Source organism: Tachypleus tridentatus, chromosome 6, assembly GCF_004210375.1.
Source record: "Tachypleus tridentatus isolate NWPU-2018 chromosome 6, ASM421037v1, whole genome shotgun sequence".
Lineage (NCBI taxonomy): Eukaryota > Metazoa > Arthropoda > Merostomata > Xiphosura > Limulidae > Tachypleus > Tachypleus tridentatus.
The window spans coordinates 48,115,587-48,137,794 of NC_134830.1; the positions used below are offsets into that span (position 1 = coordinate 48,115,587).

A 22,208-nucleotide genomic window follows, 5' to 3' on the forward strand; every position below is an offset into this window, starting at 1 on the left:
CCTACTTTGGAATAGTTAACTAAACGTGAAGTAACAACAAACCTACTTTGGAATTGTTAACTAAACGTTAAAGGATGTAAGATTTGCATCATTTCATACGTAAATCTTATTACTGTGACAAATAAAAACACGACAAACAACATTACAATAAATGATATTGAAGTGTCACTTAACAGTGAACCAAATATAACAACATGAAATCCGAGAACGACATAAATGTAATAGGGTTTAAAATGTAACTAATCAACATGAAAACCTAAAGTTAAGGTTTGCCTAAAACGAAAACTGTTTGATGAACACGCTATCAATGAATGTTTCTTACTTGACAGAAGTGTATATTGGAAATAAATAAATAGAATAGAATAAGCACGATTGGTCACCTACACAACGCACCATGGAACAGGTGATCCGCTTTTAGAAAAAAAGGGTAAAATTATATTTGTTAACATGTCTGAGTAGCAGCAATAAGTTTCCTGATGATTTGGGAAAGTGACGTAAATCATTCGGTAAGATAAACTAAATCCTCTCCCAAGGGTGCGGGAAGTAGAAGTTGTGGCGGTGCACTTTATTTGACGTATTTAGGTACTGCGCATGCGTGTTTTCCACTCATATACAATGGGTAATGTTTTCAATGCTTATCAATATCTCTACTGCAAACATTTTTAAGCGTCCAGGTCAACTTGTATTGAGTTTTAATTTCAAGGTATTCATAATACCCGCCACGTGGCGCTTATCCAAAAACCAGTGGGTGTACGTAATACAGAAATAAATTATTGACAAAAACATATAAAATTAACTCACGTGTTTGAAGTGCCATTGGTATACGAAGGTGGAGAGAAAGCGGTAATACCATTAGGAACTCTTCGTTCATAATGTTGGTCCACAGTTTTACCCACTAATGGATTTTTAACACTGTATAACTTTTGTTGTTCCAGTGTTGCTTGTTGTTTCTTAACTTTCCTGAAAGTATAAAATTTTATGGTGAATTACTTATCATTAAAACTAAATTCACTCTAACTAGGTTGAATACTCATCAATAAATAACGAAAAGCTGAGAATATGGTCAAAGGAGACTGATTAAGTTCCACAGTAATTACGATATTAGGCTTATAATATATTAACATCTCCCGGTAGGTGGCGTTCATTTTTTTAGAGCAGGGGAAGGTATATAATTTTTAACTTTATCCATCATTTATTATATTACCGCAAATTTGGTAATCAGCAACTGCACTGCCTCATGTCATCGCTAATGTCGCTCACTAACACAGACTCCCCCAATTTTGTAACGTCACCCTGATTTAGATGTTTGATATCGAGTGTGTGTTGTTTTGCACGCACTTGCAAACATATTTTTATTGTGCAACTTTCAAGTGTTTAAATATAATTTATTTTTAATCTCATGACATGAATAAGTGAATATTTCGAAAACTAAAAAATCCACATGTTGGTGAACACTCAAAAAATAAAGACAATTTAATTGATTCTGGCATTACTGTCGAAAAGAGAATGGCGCGTGGCTGGAAAAACGTGAAACGATAATTTAATGAAAGTTGGTGGGTGGGGTAGTGCTCGGCATGGCCAGGTGAGTTAAGACGTTCGACTCCTCATCTGAGGGTCGCGTGTTCGAATCCCCGTCGCACAAAACATGCTCGCCCGTTCAGCCGTGGGGGCGTTATAATGTCACGGTTAATCACACTATTCGTTGGTAAAAGAGTAGCCCAAGAGTTGGCGGTAAGTGGTGATGACTAGCTGCCTTCCCTCTAGTCTTACACTGCTAAATTAGAGACGGATAGAGAGCCCTCGAGTACTTTGCGCGAAATTAAAAAGCAAAACAAAGTTGGGAGTTGAAATTTGCAGTGACTGAAGCAAATAATAAACCAGTTTGTCTTTTGTGTGAAAAAGTTTTTAGGAATAACAAAGTATACAACCTTAAGCAACACGTTAAAAATTTTCACAACGAATTTGATGTAAAATTTCCAGTTCATAGCAAAAATCGTATGAATTAAATTAGCTGTCTGAAAGCACAATTTCATAAACAAAAGGGAGGCCTAAAAATTTTATCATCGATAGAATTAATTACGTCAGCTAGCTATAAAGTAGCTTGGATTATAGCTCAAAAAAGAAACCATTTTCTGATGCTGAACTGATAAAAGAAATATTTATTATGGTGATTAAAACTCTGTTGGAGAATTATGATTCAAAAATAAAAGATATTTTTCAAAAGGTAAATAATTTGCAATTAAGTCGAAGAACAATTGTCCGCAGAATGCTGGAGTTAGCGAAAGACATAGAAAATCAGTTGTTTGAACAACTAAAAGACTGTTTGTATTTTTCTTGATGAGTCAACAGATGCCAGAGACACTGCACAGTTGATATTTTGGGTTCAATATGTAACTTCAGATCTTCAAGTGAGGGAAGAAATGCTTGGCCTTTGTGGATTACGAGATCGAACATGTGGAAAAAAACATCTTTGAAAAATTTCTTGGAATGTCATAAAAATTTAATCTGGATTTCAAATAACTGGTTTCTGTCCCAACAGACGGTGTTCCCGCCATGATTGGGTGAAATTAAGATTTGTTTCTCTTTTGAAGCAGCATTTGATTGAAAATAATATGAAATTCACGCTGCCATCTTTCCATTGCATTTTGCATCAGGAACATTTATGTGCTCAGGTGTCTGAAAGTGATGAATTGAAAATTTTGATGGACATTATTGTAAAAAATTGTAAATTATATTAGAAGTGGAAGCTCTCTCATCCATCGATAGTTTGTTAAGTCTTTGAAGAAAAGCAGTGAAGTACTTTTGATGATCTTACTGATTTTGCAAATGTAAGATGGTTGAGTAGAAAAAAGTCTTGGAACGATTTACTTCCTTATTTCCTCAAATTAAAGAGTTTCTTGTTAAAAAAGGTAAGATTGAAAATTTCCCTGAAACTGAAATTTTGTCATAGCACAGTGTGATTTGTACTTTCTGTGTGATGTGATGACTCACTTGAATAATTTGAATACAAAGCTTCATGGAAGAGGTAAAATAATAAGAGAGCAATCACAGTTTATTCATGAATTTCAATTAAAGCTAAACCTCTTTGCGGAACAATTACAAAAGAATGATTTGACACATTTTGCAAAGTTGAATAGTTTTCTAAAAAATAATAATGAATATGATTTCTCTTATGCTAAAGATGATCTTTGTAGAAACTAGATCAAAAATCTATCTCAAAAATTTAAATCATGTTTCTCCGAATTTAAAAATGTGAAGTTGATATTTGAATTTTTGCATGATTCATTTCAATTTGTCTTAGAAATGTCAGTAAGGAAATTACATCGTTTTTGTCTTTGGATAAATGTGGATTTGAAGACAAGATGCTTACCCTGCAAAGTGTAGAAAACATAAAAGGTAAACAAAAATGTTCTATCAGAGAGATGTGGCTCACTATTCTGATAAATGAGAGTCTTCCAAATTTGAAGACAGCAATTTCAAAATTATTTTTCGTGTTTGGATCCACATGGGTGTGTGGATCAACATTTTCTATGCTAGATTTTCTGAAGTCTACATACAGATCTCAGCTTACTGACGTAAATTTAGAGATAGAGCTAAGATGCTCATTGAACACAGATATTAAACCAAATTTCAAGAAACTTGTTGATGAAAACTCCCATCAATTTTCACATTGAAGGTTAGTTGAAATGCAATTATTTTGATTAAACTGACATCTTTCAATTTTTTTTAATAGTGTGGCCAACGTTGTTTTCATTAGCCACAGTTGTGGCTACCATGAAAAATAAGTTGCCCACACCTGTTTTAGGGTTTTCAGTTTGTTTGCTGTCTAAACCTCCAAGTATTTGATGGTATTTACGAACCTGATAAATACAGAGAGAAATATATTGTTACCACCAGTACTATCAGAAAAACAAGTTAATAAATATATATTAGGGTACGTCAGCGGATAAAGGATAAAAATTAAAATGTCCCAATTTTTTTGCTCAGTTGCTTAGTTGTGCCACTGCATGAGAAAAGAACATAGACAAAGTTTCATTTCAATCGCGAAGTATTTAGGGGTCGCGCATCCCTCGCAAAGTTCACTATTTTCCTTAAATTTACCCTACATTACATTGTTAATGGTAATTAAATTATTTAAATAAATCATTTAATATTTATTGATTATACAATTAGCAAAAACATAAAAACTTGAAAGAAAAATTTATTTCATTGAAGTTTTATCTTGCCTGCCCCCTTCGCATTATGTTCGCCGATGTTCTTCTGCCACCTGAATCATATACTGAAATTGATCTTCGTTCTTGGTGCGGCCCTTTGCCGTAAACTGTTGAATTAAAGCTTCTCCTCTTTCAGCTGCGTCATTTGTCACAAAACGTTTCTTTACTCTGTCCTTTCCTTGTTTGTACTCTTCGGAGGCGCTCCACTCTTTCGGTGGTAATGACAAAAATGCGCTACTAATATCCAGATGGTAGAAAATTTTCTTCGTTGCCAAGGTAAAAAAATCTGGACGTTTTCTGGGAAACAGCATTGCTTGCAGCATCAACTGTTAAACGTGGAGTTGGCCTAGGAAATCCTTTCACGGTATTCATATTTGAGACCATCTTGAGTTTGTCGCTATTCGTTACACCGTCATCAAAGAGAGCAAGCCCAACTGCAACCTCAGATAAATACCATAAATGCCGATTCATTCCCTTTGTACCAACTTCATTAATCATATGATTTTCATGCAATGCAAGTTCCTTGAGTAGTGTAAGGTCCCTTCGAGCTGCCACGGAAGCATCCTTAGCTGTAAACCATGAGAGCAAGTAATGTTTAGTTATAAAGACACGCAAATCGCCAAGTTTGCTGCAGAAATGTGCGTCAAATGAAACACGAGATGAAGCAGGCCGTGGTTGCAGTCTACCAAACTCCTCTTGGAACATCCAAATTTTTAGAGAATATATTGCTCGAGCCATCCATCGTGCACGATGTACAGCACCAGAAGTACGGAAAGAAACTGAACAACGTCCGTGTGGAAGAGATCCAAGAAAAATGACAACTAATTCCAAGAGCTCTTTATAATCGTCCCGTGGTTGATGAGATTGAAGGAGATTCTGACAAAATTGAATAATATCATCCTTCCAAGGCTGTATTCGGAGTGGCATTGCTTCTACTGCTGTTATGTACTTAGTTTTATTATTTTAGGCCAACAATCTCTAAAGTTTAAAAACAAAGTAATATCTGGACTTTTTTGATGTCTCTATCACGAGAGTAGAGAACACAGCGCTCAGAAGAATCTCCAAAATGTGATGTCTACAAGCAAGGTGCAAGAGCTCACGTTCAAGTAACATTTCAATCCTCAGACAGACGCCAGATTTGGATCCTGTATTGGTCGCCGTGGTGTCAAAGCAAAGCGGTTTAATTGTGTCTTTTACATTCCATTCTACTAAAACTGATTCAGAAACTACTGAATTTGCATCCCCACTATCAATCTTGGGCACTGAAAGAATCTTCTCTACATCTTCACCTGAAACTAAAATTGCCAAACTTCGATCCTCTCTCTGCCAACCAAGTCAGCCATCAGCTTACCATCCCAATGTAATGTCAAAGGAACGTTTAGAGAAAAACTTTCCTTCGATTCAGCTGCTAGAAGAGTACGGTTAGTAATTCGTTTCTCCTTATGGAACTTGGGCTAATGGCAAGATCCTCGATATTATGTCAAATATGAGCTGCAAAAGGAAGCAAAATTTACGCGGCTTTTCGGTCACTGATCTGGGTTCTGTCTAAAGCCGAAGCTAGCTAGCCTTTCACTAATGTCAACTTTTCGTTTGGTTCCGGAAGCACGTTGTTATTTTGTGCGCATTGCGCAACCCCTAAATATTAATGTATTGGATTGATTTTTACGCTAGCATATTTTTTTCATTGAATGGAATCAAATTATAACCGAGCGACTGAGTGTCACAACGTTTTGTTTTTGACGCACCCTAATATATATATATATATAAGAATTCCGTCACACCATGAGATCTGATACTTCTGGGAACTTAGAAGAGGACAGCCGTACTTAAATTAAAAAAAGGAACTTTTCAACAGTACCCATCACTAATACTTAGGCTACTTTAATCTAATCATGGAGTTTTGACGTTATTCTTATAACACATACACAGCTGCAAAGTGCGGGGCGTGATTTTACAGAAACAGGATTCAGAAAACAGGCCACACTGACTACCGAGACATGCCCGGCTCAGTTACATGGCGACACATGGTTACATATCAGTCAATTGCTAAAGTCCTTGAGTGGTGTATAGTGAACTGCTTACTACGTCTGACTGATAAAACGTCATAAACAGTAACATATTAACACTCGTTAGGTTTTCTGTTGTTGTCTGTTTGTTTTGTTGTTAAACACAAAGTTACATAATGGGCTATTTGCGCTCCGACTACAGTTAGGATCGAGCATCGATATATAACAATATCAGCCCTTAAACTTAACACTGAGTGACGGGTCTACTGCTACCCGACTTAACTGGTCACACGCGACATTACCTGTCACTTGGTGTCATGTGCTTAACCACTGACATTGTCTGTTACTAGGTTATGTTGTTAACAAGTGACATTATCTATCACTAGGTTATGTGGTTAACCACTGACATTATCTATCACTATGTTATGTTGTTACCAATAGTATTACCTGTTACGAGGTTATGTGGTGAACCGGTGACATTATTTATCACTTGGTGTCATGTGGTCAAGTCACCGGTCCCAAAGAGAGTACTGAAGTTTTCAAGTTTTAATGGCAGATAACGTTAGCGCTACCTACCGCTTTTTACAGGAAGAACAGAGCAAGGTAATCCCCAACACACCACCAAGGAAGATGACACTGCTCAGTGCAATGATGGCTACTTCCGTGGTTCCCATCCGACTGATTTTCTGATGAACATACACTCCTTGTATCCTACGGATCTGGTAGTTTGATAAGCCCTCGCTGATGGTTTCTGATTTCTCAATAAAAAGGCTGTTGTAGAAATCGGCTACCATTATTACTTTGAACCACCAATAAAACAACGTATCTTACTTCAACAATGACTATATCATTACTACTTTGAACCACAAATAAAATAACGTATCTTAATTCAAGAATGAATTTATCATTATTAATTTCAACCACAAATATAATAACGTATCTTAATTCAACAATGAATCTATCATTATTAATTTGAACCACAAATAAAACAACGTATCTTACTTTAACAATAGCTCTGTATCCACGATATCATTCGTTCCTCGGTCGATTCCGTAAAGAAACAGATCAGTTCTATGGAAATAAAACATTAAAATTAGAAAATGTTTAACATACTTAACATTCTATTCAAACTGAACACGTGTTTATAAAGTTCAGACACAGGTTGAAATTTTTAACATAAAAGTAAAAATATGAAATCGTACTTTATATTACACTTAAATTTAATATTAAAAAAACATTTAAATAGAAACAGGTATAACGTATTACTGAACAAAAACCAGAATATATGTATTTTATAAAGAAATAATGAACAGAAACTGAAACATAAATTATGATTAACGTATGACTGAACAGAAGGCGAAACATAAATAATGTATCACGTATTACTAAATAGAAACGGAAACATAAATAATGTATAACGTATAACCGAACAGAAACCGCAACATAAATAATGTATAACATATCAGTGAACAGAAACGGAAACATAAATAATATATAACATATGATGCAACAGAAATCAAGACGTAAGTAATGTATAACATATAACTGAACAGAAACCGTCTATTATTCACGAGAAACCAGAACAATAATAACATATATTTGAATCGAAACTGGGGATTCTAATATATCGTTACGTCTTCAGACAAGCAATGTAGATATAAATTACTTCTCCTGGTATAACTTAAATGTTATATCATCACTTATTTTAGGTTCATCGTATGCAAAAATAACAGTTTTAAACACTACTAAAATAACAGTTTACCCTTCAAATATAACTTAATTACCCATTGCATTTCTTTGAAGTAAACCAGGGTATCACTTTTTCTAAATTTAAACACTACTAATGCGACTATATCAATTCTTTCTAAATTCAAACACTACTAAAGCAACTATATTAGTTCATTCTTTAAACATTACTAAAGCGACTACATCATTTCTTTCTAAATTTAAACAATGCTAATGCGACTATAACAGTTATTTCTACATTTATACACTACTAATGCGACTATATCACTTATTTCTAAATTTAAACACTACTAATGCGACTATATCAGTGCTTTCTAAATTTAAACACTACTAATGCGACTATATCAGTGCTTTCTAAATTTAAACACTACTAATGCGACTATATCAGTTCTTTCTAAATTTAAACACTACTAATGCGACTATATCAGTTCTTTCTAAATTTAAACACTACTAATGCGACTATATCAGTTCTTTATAAATTTAAACACTACTAAAGCAACTATATCAACTCATTCTTTAAACATTACTAAAGCGACTACATCAGTTCTTTCTAAATTTAAACAATACTAAAGCGACTACATAAGTTCTTTCTAAATTTAAACACTACTAATGCGACTATATCAGTTCTTTATAAATTTAAACACTACTAAAGCAACTATATCAACTCATTCTTTAAACATTACTAAAGCGACTACATCAGTTCTTTCTAAATTTAAACAATGCTAATGCGACTATAACAGTTATTTCTACATTTATACACTACTAATGCGACTATATCACTTATTTCTAAATTTAAACACTACTAATGCGACTATATCAGTGCTTTCTAAATTTAAACACTACTAATGCGACTATATCAGTTCTTTCTAAATTTAAACACTACTAATGCGACTATATCAGTTCTTTATAAATTTAAACACTACTAAAGCAACTATATCAACTCATTCTTTAAACATTACTAAAGCGACTACATCAGTTCTTTCTAAATTTAAACAATACTAAAGCGACTACATAAGTTCTTTCTAAATTTAAACAATACTAATGCGACTATAACAGTTCTTTCTATATTTAAACACTGCTAAAGCAACTATATCAACTCATTCTTTAAACATTACTGAAGCAACTACATCAGTTCTTTCTAAATTTAAACAATACTAATGCGACTATAACAGTTCTTTCTATATTTAAACACTGCTAAAGCAACTATATCAGTTCTTTTTAAATTTAAACATTACTAATACGGCTATATCAGTTCTTTCTAAATTTAAACAATACTAATGCGACTATAACGATTCTTATTAAATTTAAACACTACTAATGCGACTATATCAGTTCTTTCTAAATTTAAACACTACTAATGCGACTATATCAGTTCTTTATAAATTTAAACACTACTAAAGCAACTATATCAACTCATTCTTTAAACATTACTAAAGCGACTACATCAGTTCTTTCTAAATTTAAACAATACTAAAGCGACTACATAAGTTCTTTCTAAATTTAAACAATACTAATGCGACTATAACAGTTCTTTCTATATTTAAACACTGCTAAAGCAACTATATCAGTTCTTTTTAAATTTAAACATTACTAATACGGCTATATCAGTTCTTTCTAAATTTAAACAATACTAATGCGACTATAACGATTCTTATTAAATTTAAACACTACTAATGCGACTATATCAGTTCTTTCTAAATTTAAACACTACTAATGCGACTATATCAGTTCTTTATAAATTTAAACACTACTAAAGCAACTATATCAACTCATTCTTTAAACATTACTAAAGCGACTACATCAGTTCTTTCTAAATTTAAACAATACTAAAGCGACTACATAAGTTCTTTCTAAATTTAAACAATACTAATGCGACTATAACAGTTCTTTCTATATTTAAACACTGCTAAAGCAACTATATCAACTCATTCTTTAAACATTACTGAAGCGACTACATCAGTTCTTTCTAAATTTAAACAATACTAATGCGACTATAACAGTTCTTTCTATATTTAAACACTGCTAAAGCAACTATATCAGTTCTTTTTAAATTTAAACATTACTAATACGGCTATATCAGTTCTTTCTAAATTTAAACAATACTAATGCGACTATAACGATTCTTATTAAATTTAAACACTACTAATGAGACTATATCATTTCTTTCTAAATATAAACACTACTAAATCGACTATATCAGTTCTTTATAAATTTAAACACTACTAATACGACTATATCAGTTCTTTCTTCAAGCACTACTTAAACGACTAAATAATTTCTTTCTTTATGCACTAGTAAAGCGACTATATCGGTTTTTTTCTTAAGCACTAATTACACGACTATAGGCATTAATATACCCTTAATGAAGTTTCGTGATATTAACTTAACTGCTTTTATTTGAATGTATTATGTTCACTATCAGTTTATCTGTTTACCATCTGAAAAAGTTCGTGTATGTCAGAGAAATTTTCAACTTACGCCTTTGGGTTGGCTTGTTCCCCTTCGTGATGAGACTCAAGCTTAGCCAGCCGTATGTCGTAGCCAGTAGTGTTTGTTAGATAGCTGTTGGTAATACAGTATTAAAGCATTTACTCATTTATAATTGAAGTAATAATAAAACAAAAACTCACACAATAGTACTGATGTCTTACTGTAAATCGATATTTCTGGTGCTGGTATAAATGCAACATTAAGTACCGGGTTTTCAACACTTATAAACTATCACACTCGATGTTTAGCTTAATAACCGACAGGTGGCAGCTTTTGCTAAATATCTGCAAAATAAAATTTGAACTTTTGAAGAGAAATAATATTAAAGAATGCGGATAACATCTGTGGTGTGTTTATCACGCAATCCGTCCGCGGTGGCTTAGTATAAAGTGTGAGGGCTTAAAACGCCCAAAATTGGGTTTATATACCTGCGATGAGAACAACACAGATAGCCCACTCTGTAGCTTCCTGTTTAATGACAAATGAATAGACAAACACTCCTTAATCTTCAGTAGCTGAAAGCGAAACTTATGTTAACATATTCCGTTAGGGCTAACTAGAAGGTGAGGTTCCCTGAGATTTCGTTACATAAATGTTATTTTCCATAAAATATGCTTAAATGTAGCCTGGTGGTTAACATATCGGACTTGGAGGCCGAAAGTCTGGGATTCCAGATGTCGTCCAGTCAAACGCTCTTCTCTAGTTCAATTATGAGTGCGTTAAAAATGTGACTGTCACTCCCACCTTTAGGTTAAGAATAGTTAAAACCGTTTGACTAGTTTTAGAAAGTGAGAAAAAATGTTCAGAATTAATATAAAAACCTATTAATTTATCATGTTGGTAAGATGTTTGGAATTCACCACCATAGCGCCCGATTTTTCAAGAGAAATAGCCAAATCTCCTTGACCACTAATTATAACAGAATGTCGGTAAGTATTGTACAACCACTCGTGTATTTTATATCATTCACGTAAACAACACTTAGTGAACAGTTAACAATTTTCTAAATTAACTGCCTTTAATTGTTATGGTTAAATAACATTTCTGTACATAGCAGTAAATGAATGTACTTACCCGATCACCTGGTCTATATTCTGTTCCACCACCAGAGGGCGTCTATCACTAACAATCATAACCAGCTTGGTTTCAGGAAGTACATAAATCTAACGGAACCGAATGGAAAAAGCTCAAATCAGTTTGTTAAATTAACTCTTAATAACATCATAGTAGAGCAACTAATTAAATTTACTTACATAGTTTGTAACAGTGTCGTAAATGTAAGATGGTAGAAATACACACTTAGGCACTACCGTTCAGTATAAGACATTATTAGGTTTACGTTGGGAGACAACAAACTATATATATTGTTGCTATGATTAACGTTCATTTATTATTTTCTTCTGTTGTTTAATTTGTCTATGAATTTTTTGTTGCATTAAAACTCTAACTTACCTTCTACACGATAATCTTTATTATTATGCATATGACAAAACTGACACCAACTTACCCAGCTGTGACGTACGTATACTATTAATAGAGCAAAAGTGTATATAAATTAATGGTCACATGAGATGTACTGTCGTGACTTATTTCGTGAATAAATACCCTGCCAGAAGTTTCACTCAGAGTCACAGGGTATTAGAATATTGTGTATGTTTTTAAATGAATTCGATTTGTTTTCTTTCTTTTTGGTTCTCTACGTGTTTCCATTTTTATTGATATTTATGATAAAGTATTGGTACAAAGTTGTTTATTAAAAGTATTGGACTTATTTCTAAGTGTTGTTATTTGAATAAAATGTGGTTTTACTGTTGAATTCTAACTGGATACTACCGTTTATTGTGTTATGTTGCACATACGACACTACTAGGTTCACTGTGTCATTACTATAAGATGGTGAATGCTACCATTCGTTGTGTCATGTTGAGTATAAGACACTACTAGGTTTACAGTGTCATTACTACAAGATGGTTGATGCTACCATTCGTTGTGTTATGTTGAGTGTAAGACACTACTTGGTTTACAGTGTCATTATTACATAATGGTGGATGCTACCGTTCGTTGTGTTATGTTGAGTATGAGACACTACTATGTTTACAATGCCATTACTACAAGATGGTTGATGCTACCATTCGTTGTGTTATGTTGAGTGTAAGACACTACTAGGTTTACAGTGTCATTACTACAAGATGGTGGATGCTACCATTCGTTGTGTTGAGTGTAAGACACTACTAGGTTCACTGTGTCATTACTATAAGATGGTGGATGCTACCGTTCGTTGTGTTATGTTGAGTATGAGACACTACTATGTTTACAGTGTCATTATTACATGATGGTGGATGCTACCGTTCGTTGTGTTATGTTGAGTATGAGACACTACTATGTTTACAGTGTCATTATTACATGATGGTGGATGCTACCGTTCGTTGTGTTATGTTGAGTATGAGACACTACTAGGTTTACAGTGTCATTATTACATGATGGTGGATGCCACCGTTCGTTGTGTTATGTTGAGTATGAGACACTACTAGGTTTACAGTGTCATTACTACAAGATGGTGGATGCTACCGTTCGTTGTGTTGAGCATGAGACACGACTAGGTTTAAAGTGTCATTACTACAAGATGGTGGATGCTACCGTTCATTGTGTTATGTTAAGTATAAATACACTACTAGGTTTACAGTGTCATTACTACAGGTTGGTGGTTGGTTGGTTGATTTAGTGTTTTATGGCACAAAGCAGCTAGGCTATCTGCGCCAAACATCCAGTAAAATGGTAAAAGTAAAGTAAGTGTAGTAAAATTCATAAAAGGAAATTAAGGTAAAACAAATCAGAGTTAAAAAAACCATAAATAACATAAAACCAATGTTTATATTTAGTCTACAACGTTAAGAAAAAAACTACAGTAAGAGAAGTCGTACAGGACTTACTGTAGCATAATGGTAAGTATTATAACCCGCCAGGAAGTCTAACAGGTAGTACAAAACCACCGTCAGGCACCTGAAGTTGGTCTTTTCAGTTCTGGTTCCGAGTCATGTGATATTATGGTCATTTTCAAAAAGTAAAGTAATAAAAGTTTTAAAAGACGTGCAGCAAAATTTAATAATAACTCGGCAGGATGACTAACGGATAGTTCAAAAAACGCCATACCTCCATGTTGTGTCATAAGCCTTCTCAATGTCAAAGAATATTGATACAAGATGTTGGCGTTTGAGAAAGGCTTCTCTGATTGATGTTTCAAGTCGAATCAGGTGGTCTATGGTGGAGCGCTGTCATCAGAACCCACACTGGGTGGGCGAGAGGAGATGCTCCGGATATCAGCTACTTCCTGGCCATCAGAGAGTAAGATCGAGAGGGGGACAGAAGTGTATTGCCCACTGACCTTTCGAATCTTGTCCCATGTGACTTTAAAACTGGTGGTAGAAGATATGCCAGTTGTAAATTTAATCCAAGATTCGTTCTGGCTTTGACGTCTTATCCACCGAGCATGTGCATGGGCCCGCTGGAAAGCGATGCGGTTTGAGAGTAAGGGATATCTACGGAAAGTATCCCAGGACCGTTTTTGAGCCTTCCATGCCATATGGCAGGCAAGATTCCACCACGGACGAGGATATAGTGGAAAACGTGTCGAGATTTTAGGACTGCATTGAGCAGCTGCTTTTACAATACAGTCAGTTACTGCTGCCACCCAGTCGTCTATTGATGGCTGACAGACGAAGGCAGGATCAAGTTCTGCGAGAGCAGTGAAAGTGGACCAGTCTTCCTGATCCAGTTTCCACCGAAACACGCGGGTTGGGTGGCATCGACCAAGACCAGTCTCTCTCAAAAATTATAGGAAAATGATCACTGCCTCGTGGATTGTTGTCAACCGTCCATGAAAATGGGAGATTAATGAAAGGGAGCAAACCGAGAGATCAATAGCAGTAAAGGACTGACTAGGTGCATGGAAATAAGTGGAAGAACCACTATTGAAAAGAGAAATGTTGTGATCAGAGACCATACGCTCTACAGTGCGATCCCTCCTATCAATAACAGCACTTCCCCATAGGGGATGATGTCCATTTAAGTCCCCCAGGATTAAAAAGGGAGACGGCAACTGTTCAGTGAGAGCATCAAGGTCTGATTGATCATATGTCTCTCCAGGCAACAGGTAGAGAGAACAAACAGTGATGATATGACCCAAGGAAACACGGATGGCTACAGCCTCCAAGGGTGTGTTGAGTGACAAAGACAGGGTGGGCACATGCTGGTCAACCAACAGTGCCACCCCTCCATGCACTCATCCATCACACAGCCTGTCATTTCTGTACAAAGAAAACTGCCGAAAGGTGACTGTATCGACAGGTTTCAAAAATGTTTCCTGTAGGGAAAGACATACAGGATGGTAGAAAGCAATCGGTGTTTTAATGTCACCCAGATTAGAACGTAAACCTCGACAGTTCCTTTGTATCAAGGTAGCCATTTTTAATGACGTGTATTCGAATTGGGTGGAGGACCCTTCTGTTTACAACCACGTCTTTTTTTCCTTACTGTCCTTATTCGAGGGAGATCTATCGACCTCCGTGAATCCTGCCCTGGGTCGATTGGGCAGATCTTTGTTGTTGGAAAGGGATTCCAGCCACTGAGGACATGAACGAATAATTGTTTGGCATCTTGGGGTCGAAGAAGAAGATGTACCCGAGGAAATGCCTGTACCCAGAATCAAAGGAAGTGGATCTTGGGTTTTGTTGAAATGTATGTAAGGGACAGAGATGGGTGTTAAAGTTAATTCATCAACTTTTTAACCATGAGGTTAAAAGGCTTTTCATTTGTGTTGAGAACCATTCTCTTGGCGGCACAGAGAGATCTGTCTGCACTTCCACTGTAGTTGTGGAACGAAGTGCATCAGCATACGTCCGAGATAAAGTGTTAAACAGCAATTTTTGAGCCTTAGGATAAGTAATGTTATGAATCGTTTTCAAACGCTGTACCTCTTTTTCTTCCAACCATTTAGAGCAAGAACGAAAGTAAGACGGGTGAGAGTCATTGAAATTGATACAATGAGGGTCCGTTTCACACTCATAGGCATCATGGTCCTTGCCACCACAACGAGTACACGCCAGGGAACCACGACATGACGTCTTTTAATGACCAAACCTCTGACACCGGAAACATTGGAGAGGGTTTAGAATGTTCGGCCGTTCCATACAATTAAAATAACTTGCCTTGATGGTGGCCGGTGAACGTGGTGATGTAAATGTCAGAACAAGGATACTGGTCGGCAATGTAACTCCATCTTTGTGAGTGGAGATACGCCTCACTGCAGAAACTCCTTGAGTGGAGAAACTAGCGAGAATGTCTGACTCGGGGATGTTCTTCAAATCCCTCTCAAACAATAACACCTCGTGATGAATTCAAAGCAGCTTAAGGTGCAACCGCACTATGTATATCCCCAATTGCCTTTAAATGCAAGAGGAGTTCATTGTCTTCAGATGTGAATGTTTCCACCAATATGTCACCAGCTCGAAGCTTCTTTACTGACTTTGGAGAGCCAGCAAGTCCCTCAAGTCCCTTCTGAATAAAAAAGGGGGACATTTGCCTTAAAGGTTTCTCTGAAAGAGAATGTAATATAAGAAAATGGGGTATAGGTGTTACAGATGTTGAAGATTGCTGCTCAGAAACTTCAAGACGTGGTCATTTACTTATGGACAGTTTTTTCACTATTTTATTTAAATTTTTATTTGGAAGATCCAAAAGAAAAAGGAAATTTCGGTGCCCACTGACCCCACCCCACCATGGAGCCCTTCGAGGGGACGCACTACAATGTCAAACAAGGACACTGCAGCAACGACAGGGTTTCGTGAGCACTATACCCAAACACCGGCATCAGACACAATGTCCACAACGCCTGTTGAGAACTTCCAACACTGGTACTTGGTTAACCCTAGTCCAAGTGGACCAGCCGTCTACAGGAATTCAAGGCCAAAATGGTGTGTTAGGGTTGAATCCCTCAACCACCAGGATCCTCTCCTCCCTTTACTGGTCGCCATGCATGGCAAACATGTAGGTGGATGTTTAGATCCCAGAAGAGGTAAACTGAAAGAACAGAACCTTCCTTGGGAGGTCCATTCACCACGTACAGGAATCCACACCGAGGCGACAGATTGGTGGATGCTACCATTCGTTGTGTAATGTTGAGGAATGTGTACAGCTGTCAGAAGTATGGTAAATTTTATTTTACATAATCAAGTTACCCTATTGTAAATACCTAATAAATAATCTTGTAAGAAATGGAAAATAGAAAGGAACCAAACACTGCTTTACGTTGATGATATCTGGCCGTTTGAAGTTGTTACAATATATGTTTCTATCCAGATACGGTTGGAATTATTGTACTTACCAAGATGCTAGTTACAGCTGAGTGACCAGTGTCACTACCTTCTCTGTCTGTTGCCTGTACATCAAATGTAAACACCCGTCTGGTGTCCAGGGAAAACGTCACCATTGATCGGATGACCCCGGTGACAGGGTCAATATGAAACTTGGAAGATGCGTCATCATTTTTCTGGATGATGTGATAGCGAATAGCAGCATTATAACCATCATCGGCATCGTGGGCCTGTGGAGAAAAACAGACCCTTTACAATATATTATTTGGAAAAGGTACTATCGGTCACAGATACACAAGAATGATGGAAGTATTGTAGCTGTTTCTTTCACTATGAAAGATGTAAGTTTACCAAAAATACTTGAAACAATACTTCTATTGTAAGTCTCAAACATTGTTATAAGTTATCACAACAATAGAGAGTCAAGCTACACATTATAATACTTGAAACAATACTTCTATTGAAAGTCTAAAACATTGTTACAAGTTATCACAACAATAGAGAGTCAAGCTACACATTATAATACTTATAACAATAATACCATTGTAAGTCTAAAACATTATTACAAGTTATTACGACAGCAGGACTAGCTACACATCATAATACTTATAATAATAATACTATTGTAAAGTTAAAACACTGTTACAAGTTATCACAACAACAGCAAGACAAACTACACATTATAATACTTATAACAATAATACTATTGTAAAGTTAAAATGCTGTTAAAAGTTATCACAACAACAGCAGGATTTGCTACACATTGTAATACTTATAAAAATACTATTATTGTAAGTCTAAAACAATGTTACAACTTATCACAATAACAGTAGGTTACGGTTAGCAAGCACTGTTAATAAATCTAAACATGTAAGTACTACAGAAGTGGAAGTGTGATAATCGATATTATTCATTGTCTACTATTGTTGTTTAGCACACGTTTACTCTAATGATCCCCTGTTTATTCAGGTTATCAGTATATCAATACCTGTTTATTTAGATGACCAATACTTCAACAAAATACGTTTTATATATCTATGGTATTATTGGAATCTGTCTTCTTTCTGGTTTATAGCAAACACTCACTTTTATTTGTATAATTTCAAATCCATATGCTGCTTCAAGCGGCACAGCGACCACTATGGATCGGCCTCCATGTTGAAAGACAGGGTTGTTGTCATTTTGATCGCCAACTGTTACTAAAACTAGAGTTTCATCGTATGCTAGGTTATAGGACTCCAACTCATGAACATCAACTGTAAGGAAAGGTTATTTGTTTATATTGTTGTGAAAAAAAAATTAAACCTTAACACGTGAACGTCAAGTGTAAGACAGAAATATTAGTTGTTTATATTGTTAAAGAAGAAAAAAATTGTAACACGTGAACCTCAAGTGTAAGACAGAAAGATTAGTTGTTTATATTGTTGTGAATAACAATTAAACCTTAACACGTGAATGTCAAGTGTAAGATACAAAGATTAGATTTTCATATTGTTGAAAGAAAATTTAAAGTCAACCAAACGTTAATCAAGGACACTGAAGATCTGTTACAACGTCCGCAAGTACACTGTAAATTTTGTTTTCATCAGAGTTTTAACCTGAACGTTTGTATCGACTCCTAAGTTGGTCGTCAGCTCGTATCTTCAGAATATACTGAGACTTTTCTTCCCTGTCTAAGGTTTTGGTGAGAATCAAGAGACCAGTTTCTTTCTCAATGTCGAACATGCCTACAAGAAAGAAAACAGATATTTAGACTGCACTAACCTCAAGGTAGAGATACACAGAACCCATTGAACACATATTAAATCAGAATAGAACGTATTACCCATCATTTGAATCAACCGTGTATGAACACAATACAAATTGCTGTTCCTTACTTCTCTCAAACAGTAATTAGAAACGTGATAATGCATTCATTACGGCCGTCTTCAGAGCAACTAATAAAAAATCTAATAACAAAGATACTTAAATGTGCTCGTGCGAGATTGATTACCATGTAGCTTTGATAATTATCCAAAGTATTAGCTTACTAATCATGGCAACACGAAAGTCGCAAACACACCCATTGTCTGAGGAATAAAAACTCTTAATTCTTATATGTATATACCGTGTTTCTCCGATAATAAGACCTACCCATAAAATAAGACCTAGTGTGATTTTTGGGGATAGTTTTAATATAAGCCCTACCCTTAAAATAAGCCTTAGTTAAGAGTGGCAGGAAGAGGAAAGAAATAAAAAAATAATAATTTATTAATTAGTTTAATAGTTAGTTAATTAGTTTGTTTAAGTATTAATCAGTTAGTTTAATAGTTTATTTTAAATGGTTAGTTTAATAGTTTTACTTTGTAACTTCATTTTTTTAATATATCAAAATAAGACATCCCCCGATAATAAGCCCTAGTGTCATATTTTGGAGTGAAAATTAATATAAGCCCTGTCTTATTTTCGGAGAAACACGGTATGTATATCATTTTAGTAAAAATGGCTGTTGAGTAAGTTCTTGATTAATCGTTACATAAAAATAGCCAACGGAGAAAATAAGTTGGTTTAAGAAGAAAATCGACACAGGTTCGTGAAAATAACGAGTTTTTGATATAACGTTAATTACGTTATTGATTATAATTAACGGTTCTCTTATTTTTTTTAATTCAAGTTAAATCATAATCTGCAGTAAATTTAAACTTCAGATAATGTGAAATATGGAAAAATCGCGACTTATTTCAAAGGACACCTGTAAATAGAAGATAAAAATGCAATTATGGCTAAAAATAAAAGCAGACATAATGTATCTAATATATTCAATTTTAAACAGCATTTATATAAAAATATTAGATACCTTAGTGAAATATCTGTAACGCGAGCTATCTAAATACACCATAGATTACGATAAAAATTTATACAGTTACAAGTGATAACAAATTAACTGTCTAGTTAGATCGATAGCAACAGACGATATGGCACATGTTAAAGTATTTTTTTATTATTAGTGGTTAAAGGAAGATGTATCAAAAACAATGTACTTATACTACATCACTATATGAGTGCTACTTTCTTATTTATCTGCTTTTGTCTTTCGAGAAACACTGATGAGTCATCAATTGGGCGAAACTAGTCGACTGGAGCGAATCAAAGACTAGATCAATCTTTTGATGAATAAATAGTTTAAGATGTTTCTGAAGGTATGCTACACTCCGTCAAATTTGACCCCCGTCCCCAAGAATGTTACAATTATCCGATTCCGTACAGAATTTATTAATTTTTTAATTAATTAAAGTTCCAACGTCTTACCATCCACATCTTGTTCAGAAATATCATATTGCACTGGCTTATGCGCAATCTCATCTGTGGTATTAAGATCAATTACTGGTAATGGCGCCACCTGGTTTTCTTTAACAGTTACTTCGTAGAGTCGAGAGGTAAATAAACGGACTCCAGTTCCTGCCCCAACAATGATATTCAGCTAAAATTCAAAGCATGAATATTTTTATTGTCGTTACACCAGTACCACCGTCTATCAGTGATAATTATTACATATATCAAAACTAAGAATAAAATAATCTGAAACGAAACCTAAAGAAATACAACATGAAGCTCTTTCACATTCTATTTGGTTTTAACTCAGTAATGTCATGATAAAAAACAGCACAAACGTGATAGGTAGTCAGTCTCATATAATTAAATACTTTTTTTTCATTGCATACATTTATTGCTGGCGAAGGGTCGAAAATCATTAGGTTTAATGTAACTAATATAGTTTTTAATTATATATTCATATAGGGTGTTCGGAAAGTCATTGTGCAGTTTTGTAATCATATTTTATTCAGTCTATTTCAAGCCAGCAACTGATAGCAGTGTTTAGAAACAAAATAAGAAGGCTCCAGACCTGTATTGATGCCAACAGGGGTCACTTTCAACATTGTTTATAATTGTCATTCATATTTACCTCCTGTATTCTATATTGAAACATGTCTGTCAATAAATATATAAGTGCACAGTGACTTTCCGAGCACCCTGTATACATATAAGAGAATATTAATTATGTACAATCACGACATTATTAAATAAAGCAGACATCCAGCAGTGTTCGGTTTCAAACAAACTATGGGAACGATCTATGTAATTGTACAATATTATATTTGTCACCGACAATTTAAACCAAATATGCAAATAATAATGTAACCATAGCAACTTGTGCGTAAGTTTGGACTTTGTTGCGTTCTATTACAATATATATAACTAAGCGCTCTAAGCAACGCCACCTTCTCCAGTATCAGTGTTACGTCTGCGGCCTTACAAGCCTAGAAACCGGGTTTAGGTGCCCTTGGTGGACAAAGCATAAGTGCTTTTGTGTTTAATTTACTGAAAAAAAAATAAATCAAAAGAATGTCATCTGTGTTAAGAAGGTAAAACAAACATATTTTAGGCAACTGATGTCCTATTTTGCAAACATATACCAGTTCTGAAGTCACAGGTTACTTTAGTTATATCATTTTTCAGGTTTCTTCGAAACCTGATTAACCTCCAACATCCCACATACTGGTGGTAAAGAGTTAACAAAAAACCTTTTTTGACTATTACTATAAACAGGATACAGAGGTTTTTACTTACAATACATTGTTTTGTCTTGTCTGAGTTTATCAGACTCTAGCTGGTTGCTATGGCCCACTATGGTCATTTCAGGACAATAATTCATTATATACTACTTTCGTACTTATTTGACTGTAGAGAATTAGACGGATTACTAATGTCCATTACGTTCATTTAAGGGCAGTAATAAAATAAAACGGACAATTCCTGGGCCTTATATGATTTTACGAGATTTTAGCGAATTCTTATGGTTCACTATGGTAATTTCAGGGTGGTAATAACTTATAATACGACACTTATGACCTTACCTGAGTTTTGTCCGAATTCGGCGGGTTACTATAGTCCATTGCGGCCACTTGAAGGCGGTAGTGACTTCGATGGATGCTGTCCAGTGGTTTTGATACTCTAACATCTCCAGTGACTTCATCAACACTAAAAGTATCCGTCTCTTCACTATCTGGGAGAAATAATGAAAATTATCTTACGTTAGGCAAAATTTAAATATATTAGTTTACACGCTAGAGGTTAATATTACAGTTAAGTAATCTAGTATTCAGTTCCAAAAAGATCGAACTACCTTAATAACCAGGTTTTTAATATTATAGTTAAATAATCTAGTATTCAGTTTCAAAAGATCGAGGGCCTGGCATGGCCAAGCGCGTAAGGCGTGCGACTCGTAATCCGAGGGTAGCGGGTTCGCGCTCGCGTCGCGCTAAACATGCTCGCCCTCCCAGCCGTGGGGGCGAATAATGTGACGGTCAATCCCACTATTCGTTGGTAAAAAAGAGTAGCCCAAG

At 35.1% G+C, this 22,208-nt stretch overlaps 1 protein-coding gene across 1 annotated transcript in view; it reads right to left on the minus strand.

Annotated features, from left to right (window-relative positions):
- The window catches only part of LOC143252423 (cadherin-89D-like), a 49,839-nt gene extending 27,969 nt beyond the window's left edge, over positions 1-21,870 (minus strand). Inside the window, exons 1-10 of the mRNA XM_076504508.1 lie at positions 21,720-21,870; positions 20,113-20,284; positions 18,423-18,551; positions 17,911-18,080; positions 16,836-17,054; positions 11,531-11,619; positions 10,445-10,528; positions 7,223-7,291; positions 6,797-6,991; positions 802-960 (exon numbers count right to left, since the gene is read on the minus strand). Of these exons, the coding sequence (XP_076360623.1) occupies positions 802-960; positions 6,797-6,991; positions 7,223-7,291; positions 10,445-10,528; positions 11,531-11,619; positions 16,836-17,054; positions 17,911-18,080; positions 18,423-18,551; positions 20,113-20,284; positions 21,720-21,758 (1,325 nt within the window). The 5' untranslated portion in view covers positions 21,759-21,870. The remainder of the gene's footprint in view (positions 1-801; positions 961-6,796; positions 6,992-7,222; positions 7,292-10,444; positions 10,529-11,530; positions 11,620-16,835; positions 17,055-17,910; positions 18,081-18,422; positions 18,552-20,112; positions 20,285-21,719) is intronic.
- Between the last annotated feature and the right edge of the window lie 338 nt (positions 21,871-22,208).